At 42.9% G+C, this 15,008-nt stretch overlaps 1 protein-coding gene across 4 annotated transcripts in view; it reads right to left on the reverse strand.

Annotated features, from left to right (window-relative positions):
- The window catches only part of hmg20b (high mobility group 20B), a 36,739-nt gene extending 22,246 nt beyond the window's left edge, over positions 1-14,493 (reverse strand). Inside the window, exons 1-8 of one of the 4 annotated variants that reach the window (XM_070859803.1) lie at positions 14,350-14,493; positions 10,151-10,199; positions 9,350-9,419; positions 8,865-8,972; positions 8,565-8,616; positions 5,393-5,537; positions 3,807-4,016; positions 67-187 (exon numbers count right to left, since the gene is read on the reverse strand). In XM_070859803.1, the coding sequence (XP_070715904.1) occupies positions 67-187; positions 3,807-4,016; positions 5,393-5,537; positions 8,565-8,602 (514 nt within the window). In that variant the 5' untranslated portion in view covers positions 8,603-8,616; positions 8,865-8,972; positions 9,350-9,419; positions 10,151-10,199; positions 14,350-14,493. The remainder of the gene's footprint in view (positions 1-66; positions 188-3,806; positions 4,017-5,392; positions 5,538-8,564; positions 8,617-8,864; positions 8,973-9,349; positions 9,420-10,150; positions 10,200-14,349) is intronic. The other 3 variants (XM_070859805.1, XM_070859804.1, XM_070859801.1) reach the window with 3 other exon arrangements.
- Positions 14,494-15,008: the final 515 nt, after the last annotated feature.

A 15,008-nucleotide genomic window follows, 5' to 3' on the forward strand; every position in this document is an offset into this window, starting at 1 on the left:
ATAAAGATGCTGGGTATTTTTCAGCAATGCTGATTGGTGATACTCTATTCCAATCCAGAATCTTACCTTTCTTAAGTTTCTTCTCCTGGATTTTTTGTGTACTCATTTTATAGGCCTCAGTTTGCTGAAATTCTTTAAGTTCCTTTAGGTACTGTTGCTTGTCTTTTTCGGCTTCATCCAGATAACGCTGATAGAAAAACACAAATCAGAATTTTCAACTGTGGGGCAGATAAAGACATCAGTGACAGCATAAGTATTAAACTTATGCCTGCATATTATTCATTCTGACCTTGTGCAGCTTAATACGTAGCACTAGGCTTTCTCTCAGGTTTCCTCCCAGAGTTGAAACTCTCATGCTTGTGCGACATGTGTCTGATACTTGGCAGTGTTAACCATTGTTTCTTGATTAACAGCACATTTACGAAAGCAATGGAAATATTTCTCACTTGCTACTAGTCTACATGGATGAAATTAGCTAAACAGCTGATCCTCTATCCAAGAATTATAGTAAATGGAAATTCTCATTAGTTTCCATTAAAAGGATTCAACCATAATATTTATACACAGAACCTCTATTTTCCTCAGTGTCATAGGCAGGGATATGCAAACACATACACTAATCACCTCAGACAGAAAATCAGCTGATGTATTGAGAGTTAACATCGTCCCAAGGGATCTCCCCTGGAATCACTGCTGTACTGCTGGTCCTAGCTTGCAGCTCCATTTCATTCCAGGAGCGCACTGTGCTGCAAATTAAAGTTTTACTCGTGATAAATCGGGAACTCCCGCAGACAGCAAAGACCGATTGGTGAATTTTTTAAAAGCAGCATCGGGTACCAGCTGCTGCTAGGATGGGCGGTAAGGAGCACATTAAGAAAATAGAGTGCCTGGGTGAACAAAGGTGGGAAAATGGGGTTGAAGGAAACAGAATACCTCTGCGATCTTGGGAGGGTAATGCTTCCAAGAACATAAGAAATAGGAGGTGTAGGCCGTACGCCCCCTCGAGCCTGCTCCGCCATTCAATATCACGGCTGAACTTCTACATCAACTCCACGTTCCCGCCCTATCCCCATATCCCTCAATTCCCTTAGTGCTCAAAAATCTATCAATCTCACTCGAATATACCCACAGCCCGCTAGGGAAGAATTCCAAACATTCACAACCTCTGAGTGAAGAAGTTTCTCATCTCAGTCCTAAATGGCTGACCCCTTCTCCTGAAACTATGATCCCCAGTTCTAGACCCCTAGACTCTCCAGCCAGGGGAAGCAACCTCTCAGCACCTATCCTGTCAAGCCCTCTCAGAATGTTATGTTTCAATGAGATCAAAACTCGAGAATATAGGCCCATTCTTCTCAATTTCTCATCATAGGGCAGCTCTCTGATCCCAGGAATCAATCTAGTGAAGCTTCTTTGAACCCCTTCAAGGCAAGTATATAGTACTACAGGTGTGGTCTCACCAAAACCCTATATAATTGCAGCAAGGCTTCCTTACTCTTGTACTGCAACTGCCTTCCTAGTCTTGTTGTACCTGCACGTTAACTTTCTGTGATTCATGTACAAGAACACCCAAATCCCTCTGAATACCAACATTTACTGGTATCTCACCTTTTAAAAAATATTCTGCTTTTCCATTCTTCCTACCAACGTGGAAAATTTCACACTTCCCCACATTATACTCATCTGCTACCTTCTTGCCCAATCACTTAACCAGTCTATATCCCTTTGCAGCCTCTATGGTCTCCTGACATCTTACTTTCCCACCTAGCTTTGTATCGTCAACATACTTAGATATAAATCAATGCGGACTCGCTGGTCTGTGTTGAGTGGTGGTTTCTGCCCTTCTTGACCCGTCTGCTGCCTTTGACACGGTTGACCACACCATCCTTCTCCAATGTCTCCCCTACATCGTTCAGTTGGGGTGTATTGAACTCACTTGGTTCCATTCTCATCTATCCAGTTGTAGCCAGTGTATCGCCTGCAACGTCTTCTCTTCCCGCTCCCACACTATTACTTCTTGAGTACCCAAAGGACCTATACTTCGTATAGTAATTCTATATACCTATTACTCATCCACAGACTCCATTCCTCTCCCTGGCAACCGAGGCTGAACCAGACCATTCGCAACCTTGGTGTCTTACTTGATCCAGGGTTGAGCTTCTGACCACATATCCGCGCCATTACTAAGACCGCCTACTTCCACCTCCGTAACATCGTCCGACCCTGCCTCGCTTCAACTCATCTGCTGCCGATACCCTCATCCATGCCTTTGTTACCTCTAGACTTGACTATTCCAGCGCTCTCCTGGCTACACTCCCATCTTCCACAAACTTGATCTCATCCAAAACTCTGGTTCCCGTCTCCTAACTTGCACCAAGTCCCATTCACCCATCATCCATCACCCCCATGCTCGCCCCCAGTCCAGCAACGGCTAAATTATAAAATTCTTATCCTGGTTTTCAAATCCCTCCATGGCCTCTACCTCCCTATCTCTTTAACCTTCTCCAGCCCTACAACCCTCCGAGGTCACTGGGCTCCTCCAATTCTGACCTCTTGGGCATCCTCTTATTTTAAATCAATCCACCACTGACAGCATGCTTTCAGCTGCCTAGGCCCAAAGCTCTAAAATTCCTTTCCTAAACCTCTCCACTTCTTTACCAACATTCCCTACAAGGTGCACGGCCAAATCTGCCGGTCTCGCGCAGCCTGGGACTAGCTTTTTCCAAATGTAAATCTTCGCACATGCTAAGAATGGGCTGCGTAGCCCCTTAAAAAGGGACAGGCACCCAAAAGAGAGCGAGAGGCAACATTGCTCTCTACAACATGCTCCTTAAAAATGATCTCTTTGACCAAGCTTTTGGTCATCTTTCCCAATACAGTTTATGTTCTCGTGAAGCGCCTTGCGATGTTTTACTACATTAAAGGCACTATATAAATGCAAGTTGTTGTTGTTGTGTCGAGATGGGCGCGCTAGTTTGCACAGACACAGGCATGCCAAGGTAGGCCGCCTGGTCCTTGTTGACGCAAAGTGCACATCGACACAGACTGTGCACATTTTGGAGAAATGACAGGCTGGTTGGTCTGCTGAAATTGGATGAACCTAAATATCATTTACTTCTCATTTGTTTTAAGATTCAAAATCTAATAAATGTGTTTAAAATAAAACAGGACTTAAAAAAAAAAAGTGCACGCACTTCAAAATTTGCTGCCTGCGGCTCCGATTTTTCTATATTCTGCTACCACAAAATACTTTTGTTATGGTACCGACAACTTGTATTTATATATCGCCTTTAACGTCAAAACATCCCAAGGCGCTTCACAGGAGGGTTATAAAACAAAATTTGACACCGAGCCACAGAAAAGGAGAAATTAGGGCAGATGGTCAAAGATGTAGGTTTTAAGAAGCGGCTTAAAGGAAGAACAGAGGGAGAGGCCAAGAGGATTAGGGAGGGAATTCTAGAGCTTTGGCAACTGAAGGCACAGCCACCAATAGTGCGATTAAAATCGGGGATGCTCAAGAGGCCAGAATTAGAGGAGCACAGATATCTCGGAGGGTTGTGGGGCTGGAGGTGATAACAGAGATAGGAAGGGGTGTGGCCATGGAGGGATTTGAAAACAAGGATGAGAATTTACCAGTTACACCACATTGAATACTATTGGGTCATTTTTGCACATTACGTTACCTACCTGCGCCATTCAGAAACCTTGACTTGCTTTCTTCCCCTGCCCCAGCAGCTGAAGAACAGAAAGCTATTTTTCTGTCTACGCACAACAAATCAATCAATCAATCAATCAATCAAGGCCCACACCTGTTTTTCCAAAGCAGGAAGTTTGCTCCATTCATTCCCAAGCATGCGTGTGATTTCTGGGAATGGCAGGTCCGGATGCAGCATACGTATTTGCTCTCGACGCTCATTGAGGAACCGGACATACCCAGTCACAGGTGCTTTGGGACCATTGGGTAAAACTTTCTTCCTTTTCTTCCCTTTCGGCCAGCCCCGCTTTTTCACCACACGTTGCTGTAAGACAAAGACAAGTGCACAGTAAAACAAAACTGACAATAATCGTGAGAAAGAATTAAATCCAGAACCACTGCAGTGTACCTTCTGTTAGAATACAAGCAAAGATCAGGCCAGCCAATAGTCACCCTCACGCACCACCCTCTCCAAACACTTGCAATGCAGACACTTTTTACAATTTAAATCAATTTTAATGCACATTTCAAGATGCAAGAACCCAACTCTATATTCATTCCCGGCACTGGCACGATTACAGGTATGCATCTAATTAATTAGCCACATTGGTGGATTCAAGTTCTCTCTTAAGATTACACAGAAAAAAGGTTTTGCTGTGGATATGAAGCAATGGAAGACCATCTGTACTGAACTAGGAAGGCTGAGGATAAGGAGGACAATCTGTGTGGAGAGGCCCAATAGGTATCAAATGGCCCAGATTCCTTCTTGACATATTGCCAACAATCTACCTTGTTTTTCTAGCCTTTGACAACTTTAAAGTTAATAATTGGCACCTAAATATTAGAGATTTCCCCAACATTCTCCAACATTGATTGAACACATGACGATACCAATAATTGACCTCACAGTCCTCTACCAAGTCCAGAGTTCAGCAAAACAAAATGTTGTACCTTCATACTCTCTCCTTAGTTTTTACTTTTTACTTTTCACTTTTCCTTGTCACATTCTCTACTTAATAAAATGTCAATTATCTCACCAATTAATCTACAACTGCAAAGTGTGTTTTACATTGCAGCATGCTGCTTAGACGACTATAGACAATCTTTAGCGACTCGTGTATCTCCCATGATCAATAAGTGAATGCACACAATGACACTAAAGGAAGGGCCAGATGACAAGTTAAGGGGATACGCTGTCATCTCACAATCAGCATGGTTTAAAAAAAAACTTTCCTTGTTTTTGGCTTCTCTCTTCCCTTTCCCAACATAATTTTCTGGCTTTCTGCATCTCTAGGCACAGTATGGAGGTGGGAGTCTATTTTTGTGTGCAGGGTGCATCAGTCTGCACTGAGACCAGGGAGAGGAGGAAAAAAAAAGGAACGGCTGCTCGAGTTACTATAAAATGGAATGGATATGTTTGTGACTGTTTTTTTAAAAAATGAGTGTTATTTTTTAGGGCTCGTAGTGAGGCAAGTGCCAAAGGAGCAGGGAACAGGGAGTGGCTATATACTGTGTAGATTTGAGATTGGTTCACAACTTTAGAAATAATTGCGGGTTTCAATTAGTTAAACATACAGGTTGAAGGTACACTAGTCTCTGGTAGCAAACGGAAACCACAACACTACATCAGACAGACAGGATTTTAACAGACAGAATTACTAGACTTTAAAATTCAAAATACAACACAGATCATTTTCTTACCTCTTCCTCACCATTATTTCCACCCCCAGCTATATTTTTGTCAGATTGCTTGTGAGACGATTGATTTTTGGAGTTCTCAATAACTTCTTGTTTAATAACAGTCTGCAACACTCCATTGTGATTGAAAGCCTTAGAAGCAAGGCTCCTGTTGTATAAATACATACAGGTGATAAATGGGAGTGTAATGGCTTTATGCAAAATAAATACATGCTGCACCATATTCTATTGTCTGAAGTGATCCTGCGTTTTAATTTTCAAACATTTATCCAATTTAGATCCCAATTTATAAGTCAATGAGGTGATGTACATTTTATGTTAAACCGTTCTTCCATCTATACAGATGTATGGAACAGCTAGAATTATCAGATCATCATGCTATCCAAATGCTAATTTTCAGAGAAATATAACTTAGTGCAGAACAAGCATAATGACCAGTCTGTGAAAGCATGATTTGGGAAAGTAGAATTTGACTATGGGTTATATGCATAAAGTATTCAGGTCAGTATATGTTTATTTTCCATTTGCATAAATGCACACTCAAAGCCTTACAAGTTTTGCCTGCAAATTTTAGTCCTTCACAATCGGTTACCTTCTGTTAGATAGCACTCCCCATTCTATCTAACGCAATACTCAATCAAGGAGCAAAAGTTAATGAAGAAAAAGGAAAGAACCAATTTCACAGGTTTTTAAAATTGTATAATTCAAAAAAATTAGCATTACAAATTGCAATATTGAATCAGAATGGCAGAACACAAAGTGCAACACAAGAGTTTAACAGTAAGCTGCTTTTAACATGACTACATGGTTAGAGTATAAATAGGTATCATTCTTAAACTTTACATTTTAATACAAACTACAGACTATCTAAATTTGACATTATTCCAGATCTGTATACACGTGCAACAAAAAGTGTAAATAAATTCTGTTTTCGGAATTTTCAAATCAGTTTATTTAAATTACAACAGCACCCGACAGATATGAGAATTATTTAAATTGCTACAGCACCAAAGATGTGAGAAGTAGTGATAATCTTCAGACTACTAAATTCATGGCACACCACTTTAAACTTCTATGGTAATTCTCGTCAACCGGCAATATCATCTGAAAGCACAATGTAAGTTTCCACTCAAAGGCTGACGCGACCCAGTTCTACCTCACCACTACCTCTCTTAACCCCTTCACTGCCTCAGATTTGTCACGCTGCTGGTCAGACATCCAGAATTGAATGAGCAGAAATTCAAGACGACCGGAGATACTGTCTTTAGTCTCTGCTACACTCAGTTCCCTAAGCACTGACTACATTCCTCTCCCTAGCAACCAGATTCTTCACAACCATGGCGTCCTGCTTGACTCAGCTGAGCTTTCGATCCCATATCCTCTCCATCACCAAGATCTGCTCCTTTCACTTCTATCCCTGCCTCAGCTCATCTGGTGCTGAAACTCTCATCATGTCTTAGTTATCTCTGCACTCAACTATTCCAATGCCCTCCTGGCCGCCTCCCATTTTGCATCCTCCGTGGACTTGAGCTCATCCAAAACTCTGCTGTCCATATCCTAATTTTCATCAAGTCCTGTTTACCCATTGACCTACATTGGCTCCGCCTCGACTTTAAAATTCTCATGTTCGTTTTCAAATCCCTCCATGGCCTCGCCCTATCTGTAACCTCCTCCAGTTCTACAACTCTTAGATCTCTGCACTCCGCCAAATCTGGCCTTGTGCGTATCCCCGAATTTATTCGCTCCGCTATTAGCAGCCGTGTCTTCAACTGCCTAGGCCCTAAGCTCTGAAATTCCCTCCCTAGACCCCTCCGCCTCCCTCGACACTCCTTAAAACCCACCTCTTTGATCAAGCTTTTGGTCATCTGTCCTGTTATCTCCTTATGTGGCTCGGTGTCAAATTTTGTTTCATAATTCTGTGAAGCACCTTGGGATGTTTTACTACGTTAAAGACACTATACAAATGCAATGTGTTATTGTCGTAAAGGGACCAGCTATGCTGCAGGGACCAGATTCAGACCAGTACCTGTCTTCAGTGAAGCAGAGCTAACAGAACTGTTATATTACCACCTCTTTGCCTACAGACAGATAGCTCTGCACAGAAAGGCACGCACAGAGCCCCTTTCACAAGCATCTAAATGCCAATCCTGTTGTTGATAGAAAAACAAATGAAAAAAGCTTCATTTCTCAGGCTATACGCAGGTATTAAACCCAAGTGGTCTGCCAAATGTAGTCTCACTTTGTGTAACAGCGCAAACTACACTCAACAGCTGTGTTGATTGGAAGCCAGAACAGACTGTACATAACTGGGCTGAGGTTAGCAAATTCAAGTAACAACCAGTTGAGATCAGACTTACAACCTTCTTGTTTGGAGTCAAATACTTAATTAGAAGAGCAACAGGGTTACCAGACTGCTGAACTCTTTATAACTTTTAAAATAACATTAAATACCGGGGGATTTTTCCAGTGAATTGTTTACTACCCAAGTACCCTATTTAATCCCGAGTTGAATATCCGTCACTGAAACCCTCATCCATGCCTTTGTCATCTCCGCCTTTGTCTATTCCAGTGCTCTCTGGGCCGGCCTCCCATTTTCTGTAAACTGCAGCTCATTCAAAGCTCTGATGCCCGTGTCCCGTTCCACAATCAAGTCCCACATTCCCTTCGCTCCCCAACCCCACCATCTCAAATTTAAAATTCTCATCTTTGAGCTTAAATTCCTTCATGCCCCTCCCTATCTTTATCCTCCTTCAGCCAACCCCCCACCCACACACTCCCGGAAACTCTCCATTCCTCTAACTCTGGCTTTTTATGCGACCACCTTTCCAGCTCACCATGAGCAGCCGTACTTTCAGCCACTTGGGTGGAATTTACTAAATCCCTCTATCGCTCCACCTCCCTTTCTCTTTAATACCCACCTCTTCAAATGAATCTCTTGCTCACCCCTCCCAATATCTTCTTCTTTGGCTCAGCATCCATTTTTTGATTATGCATTTTTGAAGTGTTTTGGGATGTTTTTCTACATTAATAGCACAATATAAATGCAACACGTCCAATTAAAGAAAAAAAAGTACACTTTTTAAAAAAATAAATGTTGCTAATTAAAAACATATTCTCAAATATACTTTGCATCATTTCTGCTAAAACCGTACTGAAAAAGTAAACATCTACTTACCCAGCCATAACTACAGATTCTTTATTATTATGCGACATCGTAATAGGAGAATCTATGATAATTTAAGAAATTTAAATATTTTAAAACCAGCCCACATAACAGCTTTGTAACAATCAGTAATACAAACTGTAATCAGAAATAATATAAAAATGTTTTTTCTCCCCTTCTTAGATTCCAGTTTAATGTTCTTACTAATACAAAAGTCTATCGGGCATCTTTTGCAATAATTATTTGAAGATTGTGATCAGAAGAACTGCCAAGTTCATATAAAAACTGGAGCAGCTGACTAATCATACTTACCACATACAAGGCTTCTACAGATTCAGAGACCAAAAGCAAAGAGCAGATATTGCTAGATGGGTGTGGTTACAGAAGAGACTGGGTCAGCTCCATATCACAGCAGCCTTCCTGCAGACATAGATGATAAAGATTGAACAAGGAAGGAATACCTGTTGTACTGGATGGAAAGAAGAGGTAGCGCAAATAGCCACAATGAAATTTAACCATTGACAGTCAGGAATAATAAACTTGTAAAATGAACTGAGTGCACAAGTATCATAATAAAGTTAGCTCAATAAGTTAAAAAAATAACTATTTGCTTGCAAAAATCAAACAAAAGATGCTAATATTGCTTTATTCCCAGACTTGAAACCACTATCTTCAAAATAACTGCCAATTTTAAAGTTACTTCAGAAAAGGAAAATTAAATAAACCAGGTTGCTTGCTGTCAAAAATCAAACTAGTGAACAATTTTTAAGGCTAATAGCTTCCTCCCTGACTTTTACCTTGTTATTTTTCTGTGTGCAATATTCAATTTTCAATCAACATATTACGGAAAACCTTCAGCAGTTCATGCTGTTAAGTTAAGAAAAAAATTGGAGGAAGAAAATAAAAAGCAAGATGAATGACAACATGGCAAGTGTTAAAATTAAATTAAGTCCCTATTTTAGTTTAAGGATAATGGGCCCAAGTTTCGATCCGCGCCTAGAACGGCGCAGTCCCGATCTGGATGCCCGTTTTTCGCGCCACAAAGTGTGCCTAAAAAAACCCTCCGTATTCTCCACCTCCCTGCAGGTCCTCTGGCCCTCAGCGCAGCGCAGCAGGAGCTGTAGGGGACGGAGCTAGGACCCTGCGCCGAAAACAGTGTCGGGAGCTCTGCACATGCGCGCTACAGTGGGCACGCAAGTGCAGTAGCTCCAGGTGCCCGAAACTGTGTGGGATGGGCCTGAAGTACGCAGCCCCTAGCCCTGGCCCAATGGCCTCACTGGGGCTGCGTGAATAAGGCTCTTCCCACGGCCAGCTCCTGATCCTCCCGACCCGACTCGACTCCCGCTTCCCGCCCCCTGACCGGACCCGACACCCGCTGCCCCCCCCCACCCCCGGACCGGACTTCCGCTCTCCCCCCCCCCCCCCCGGCCCGCCCCCGGACCGGACCCGACACCCGCTCCCCCCGCCCCCGGACCTGACCCGACAGCCGCCACCCCCCCCCCCCCGCCTCCGGACTGGATCCGACCTGACCTCCCTCCCCCCGACCCGAACCAACCTCCCTCCCACCACCCCCCCCGACCCGACCCAACGCCACCTACCTGTAAATCTGGTGCTGGGGACGAGCACGCTGTTGGAGGGCTCCCGGTGCTGCAGTCGGTAAGTAGAAAATGTTTTATTTATTGATTTTTAAAAAAAAATTATTTCTTATTAATTTTTTTTGATTGATTTATTGGTTGATTTAATGATGTATTTATCATTTATTACTGATGATGGCTCTTTATTTGTAAAACTGAAGTGTTTAATGTTTGTAAACTTCCCTTTAAACACCCTCCCCCCACCATTCCCTACGCCTGATTTGTAACCTACGCCTGATTTTCTAAAGTCTAGACAAGGTTTTTTCGAGCGTACAAAAATCTTCACTTATTCCATTCTAAGTTAGTTTGGAGTAAGTTTTCACTCACAAAACTTTGAAATCAGGCGCAAGTGGCCGGACACACCCCCTTTTGAAAAAAAAATTCTGTTCCAAAGTGAAACTGTTCTGACTAGAACTGGAGCAAACTAAATTTGGAGAATTCCGATTTCTAAGATACTCCGTTCTACACCAGTTGCTCCTAAAAATCAGGAGCAAATCATGTGGAAACTTGGGGCCAATATTACAGAGCTAAAGTTACGCCTGACATTCAAGTAGCTTTACATACTAATGTAATAAATGGCTATTTGGTATCACTGTGGTCATGTAAATTTTCAACATGCACAATCAACCTAAAAGGAAGGAATTCCCCCGGAGTTAAAAGCCCGCAAACTGTTGCCTGGTCGATATTTTGGGGGAAGAGTAATTGATCTAAAATCACATGCAGACTACACAGGATCACTCCTGAAGTTCCACTCAAGTTAAATTAAACTGTGATATAAATACTAGCCGACAATAATATTCAGATAAACTTAAGTGGAAGTAAACACAAAGAATGAACGTTGTTTGGTCAGCTTTGCACACCAAGATTCTAAATCAATTTAATAACTTAAAAAACATTTGCTATTAATAAATCTTCTAATATAAAACTGAAGATGCTTCAAAATAATTCCCAAAATACAAATGACAAAGTCAAAATTCTGAATCATTTTCATAAAATCATAGACTAATATACCACAGGAGGCCACCATTTGGCCAAATCGTGCCTATGCCAGCTCTTTGAAAGAACTATCCAATTAGTCCCAATCTTTCCCCATAACCCTGCAATGTTTCCTCTTTCAAGTACAGTATATATCCAATTCCCTTTTTAAAGTTACCATTGAATCTGAATATTATTAGTGCAAAAATAACTCAATTGCAAGTACCCCTCCAGATTCATGGTTTTGTGTAACAAATGTCTTCCTGCAGCAGTTACATAGAAACATAGAAAATAGGTGCAGCAGTAGGCCATTCGGCCCTTCGAGCCCGCACCACCATTCAATAAGATCATGGCTGATCATTCATCTCAGTATCCCTTTCCTGCTTTCTCTCCATACCCCTTGATCCCTTTAGCCATAAGGGACATATCTAACTCCCTCTTGAATATATCTAATAAACTGGCATCAACAACGCTCTGCGGTAGAAAATTCCACAGGTTAACAACTCTCTGAGTGAAGAAGTTTCTCCTCATCTCAGTCCTAAATGGCTTACCCCTTATCCTTAGACTGTGACCCCTGGTTCTGGATTCCCCCAACATCGGGAACATTCTTCCTGCATCTAACCTGTCCAGTCCCGTCAGAATTTTATATGTTTCTATGAGATCCCCTCTCATTCTTCTAAACTCCAGTGAATACAGGCCCAGTCAATCCAGTCTCTCCTCATATGTCAGTCCTGCCATCCCGGGAATCAGTCTGGTGAACCTTTGCTGCACTCTCTCAATAGCAAGAACGTCCTTCCTCAGATTAGGAGACCAAAACTGAACACAATATTCCAGGTGAGGCCTCACCAAGGCCCTGTACAGCAGCATTAAGACCTCCCTGCTCCTATTTTCAAATCCCTTAGCTATGAAGGCCAACATGCCATTTGCCTTCTTCACTGCCTGCTGTACCTGCATGCCAACCTTCAATGACTGATGTACCATGACACCTAGGTCTCGTTGCACCTCCCCTTTTTCTAATTTGCCGCCATTCAGATAATATTCTGCCTTCATGTTTTTGCCACCAAAGTGGATAACCTCACATTTATCCACATATACTGCATCTGCCATGCATTTGCCCACTCACCTAACCTGTCCAAGTCACCCTGCAGCCTCCTAGCATCCTCCTCACAGCTCACACCGCCACCCAGCTTAGTGTCATCTGCAAACTTGGAAATATTACTCTCAATTCCTTCATCTAAAATCATTGATGTATATTGTAAATAGCTGGGGTCGCAGCACTGAGATCTGCCATTCTGAAAAGGACCCGTTTATCCCGACTCTCTGCTTCCTGTCTGCCAACAAGTTCACTATCCACGTCAATACATTACCCCCAATACCATGTGCTTTAATTTTGCACACCAATCTCTTGTGTGGGACCTTGTCAAAAGCCTTTTGAAAGTCAAAATATACCACATCGACTGGTTCTCCCGTGTCCACTCTACTAGTTACATCCTCAAAAGATTTGTCAAGTATGATTTCCCTTTCGTAAATCCATGCTGACTTGGACCGATCCTGTCACTGCTTTCCAAATGCGCTGCTATTTCATCCTTAATAATTGATTCCAACATTTTCCCCACTACTGATGTCAGGCTAACCTGTCTATAATTACCCGTTTTCTCTCTCCCTCCCTTTTTAAAAAGTGGTATTACATTAGCTCCCCTCCAGTCCATAGGAACTGATCCAAAGTCGATAGACTGTTGGAAAATGATCACCAATGCATCCACTATTTCTAGAGCCACTTCCTTAAGTACTCTGGGATGCAGACTATCAGGCCCTGGGGATTTATCGGCCTTCAATCCCATCAAATTCCCGAACACAATTTCCTGACTAATAACGATTTCCTTCAGTTCCTCCTTCAGGTTTCTCCTCTTTCCTCCAACACCCCCACTCCCGAAGAATGGCAGATCCTAAGTGATAAAGGCTCTGCTCATCCATGCCTTGTTACGTCTAGACTTGACTATTCCAATGCTTTCCTGACTGACCTCCCATCTTCTACCCTCCATAAGCTTCAGCTCATCCAAAACTCTACTGCCCAAATCCTAACTCGCAACAAGTCCTGTTCATCCATCATCATCACCATCATAGGCAGTCCCTTGAAATCAAGGAAGACGTGTCTCCATTCCAAAAGTGAGTTTTCAGTTGAATGGACAATCCAATACGGGAATTACAGTCTCTGTCACAAGTGGGACAGACATTCGTTGGAGGAAAGTGTGGGCGGGGAGTCTGGTTTGCCGCACGCTCCTTCCACTTGTTTTCTGCATGCTCTCGGCACCTCGTGCTTGCTGACCTACACTGGCTCCCAGTCCAGCATCCTTGTTTTCAAATCCCTCCATGGCCTCGCCCCTCCCTATCTCTGTAACCTCCACCAGCCCTGGAACCAACGTTTCCCCCAAGATGCGTGGCCGTGACATCCCACGCAGGCCACTGACCAGCTCTGCGGCTGGAAGAGATACCACGCAGCAAATTTAAAGGGCCCACTCAGAGAGGAAAAAAAGGAGGGAATATTGCCAACAACCGTGACATATCTGGGTTGCTCTAATTGTGGCCTCTTGACCATCCCCGATTTTAATCGCTCCACCATTGGCGGCCATGCCTTCTGCTGCCTGGGCCCCAAGATGTGAAATTAATTCCCCCCCCTTCAACTTCTCCGCCTCTTTACCTCGCTCTCGTCCTTTAAAAAGAAGCTCCTTAAAACCCAATTCTTTGACCAGGTTTTTGGTCACCTGTCCTAATTTGTCTTTGGTGTCAATTTTTGTTTGATCACTCGCCCATGAAGCAGCTTGGGACGTTTCACTACATTAAAGGTGCTATGTAAATGCAAGTTGTTGTTGTTGTGTCCACATTGCCATTGAACTCTGATTGTGCTGCAAGCCCTCTCCAGCACGCATGCGCACTCGACCCCCGGGGGCCACTCACTCACTTGGCCGTTAATTTTTTTTTCTCTGCACCGACCCCAAAAGCCGCAGATTTCAGCCGCAATTTTAAATCTTAATTTTTAAAAATGTTTTAATAAAATAAATCGGAGTCATCCATCCCAACCGGCGGAATTCTCCCTCCTTATTTTAGCTCTAACCCGGCGGCGTATAATCACCGCATCTCACCAATTAAATACTGAGGGCTCGTCTGGAAATGGATGTTATTTCAAATACCTGATTATTATTTTTTAAATTCTCGCCGTTAACGGAAATTGCGGATTTTCCTTTCTCTCTATGATCCAATAAAAGCCAATTGGCCCCTCCGCCGCTTCTCCCCTTGTGTAAGGCGGCTCCTCGCAACCACTTCTGCGACCGGAAATCTCCGCCCATCGCTGCGCTCATTGGTCATGGCGGCACTCAATATTCAATCATGCAAATATACCAAGGGCTTCTCCTCGCTGTGACTGGTTAGACGGTGTGTCAGTTGTTAACGTCACAATTCATTCTTCTCGGGTTCGGCTGTATCTCAAGCCAATCGGAAGGCTCCATGTAAATAGCCCTGGGCTGCTGCCCCTCCCACTGCTTGCTGTGGTTGTTGAAGCGCTGTGCGCAACTATTTTACTGAGGCTGCATGCGATACAGTAAATGCAACTTTATTCGAAATAATTGCACCACACCAGCCATTCCGACTGTAGAGTCAAAAATTAAAAACCTCTGTTGCAAATCACAATTTTTAAAAAAGCGTATAATCACCTTTTGAAAGAGAAAATACAGGTTAGCGTTTGGAACAGGGACCCTTTAGAGCAGCTCCAACTGAAATGTTAATCTGTTCTTTTGTCAGATCCTGAAAATGTGTTTTTATTTCAACTATTCCCTCAACATGCAGCATGCAT

This window comes from Pristiophorus japonicus, chromosome 18 (genome assembly GCF_044704955.1).
Source record: "Pristiophorus japonicus isolate sPriJap1 chromosome 18, sPriJap1.hap1, whole genome shotgun sequence".
NCBI classification, from domain to species: Eukaryota; Metazoa; Chordata; class Chondrichthyes; family Pristiophoridae; genus Pristiophorus; species Pristiophorus japonicus.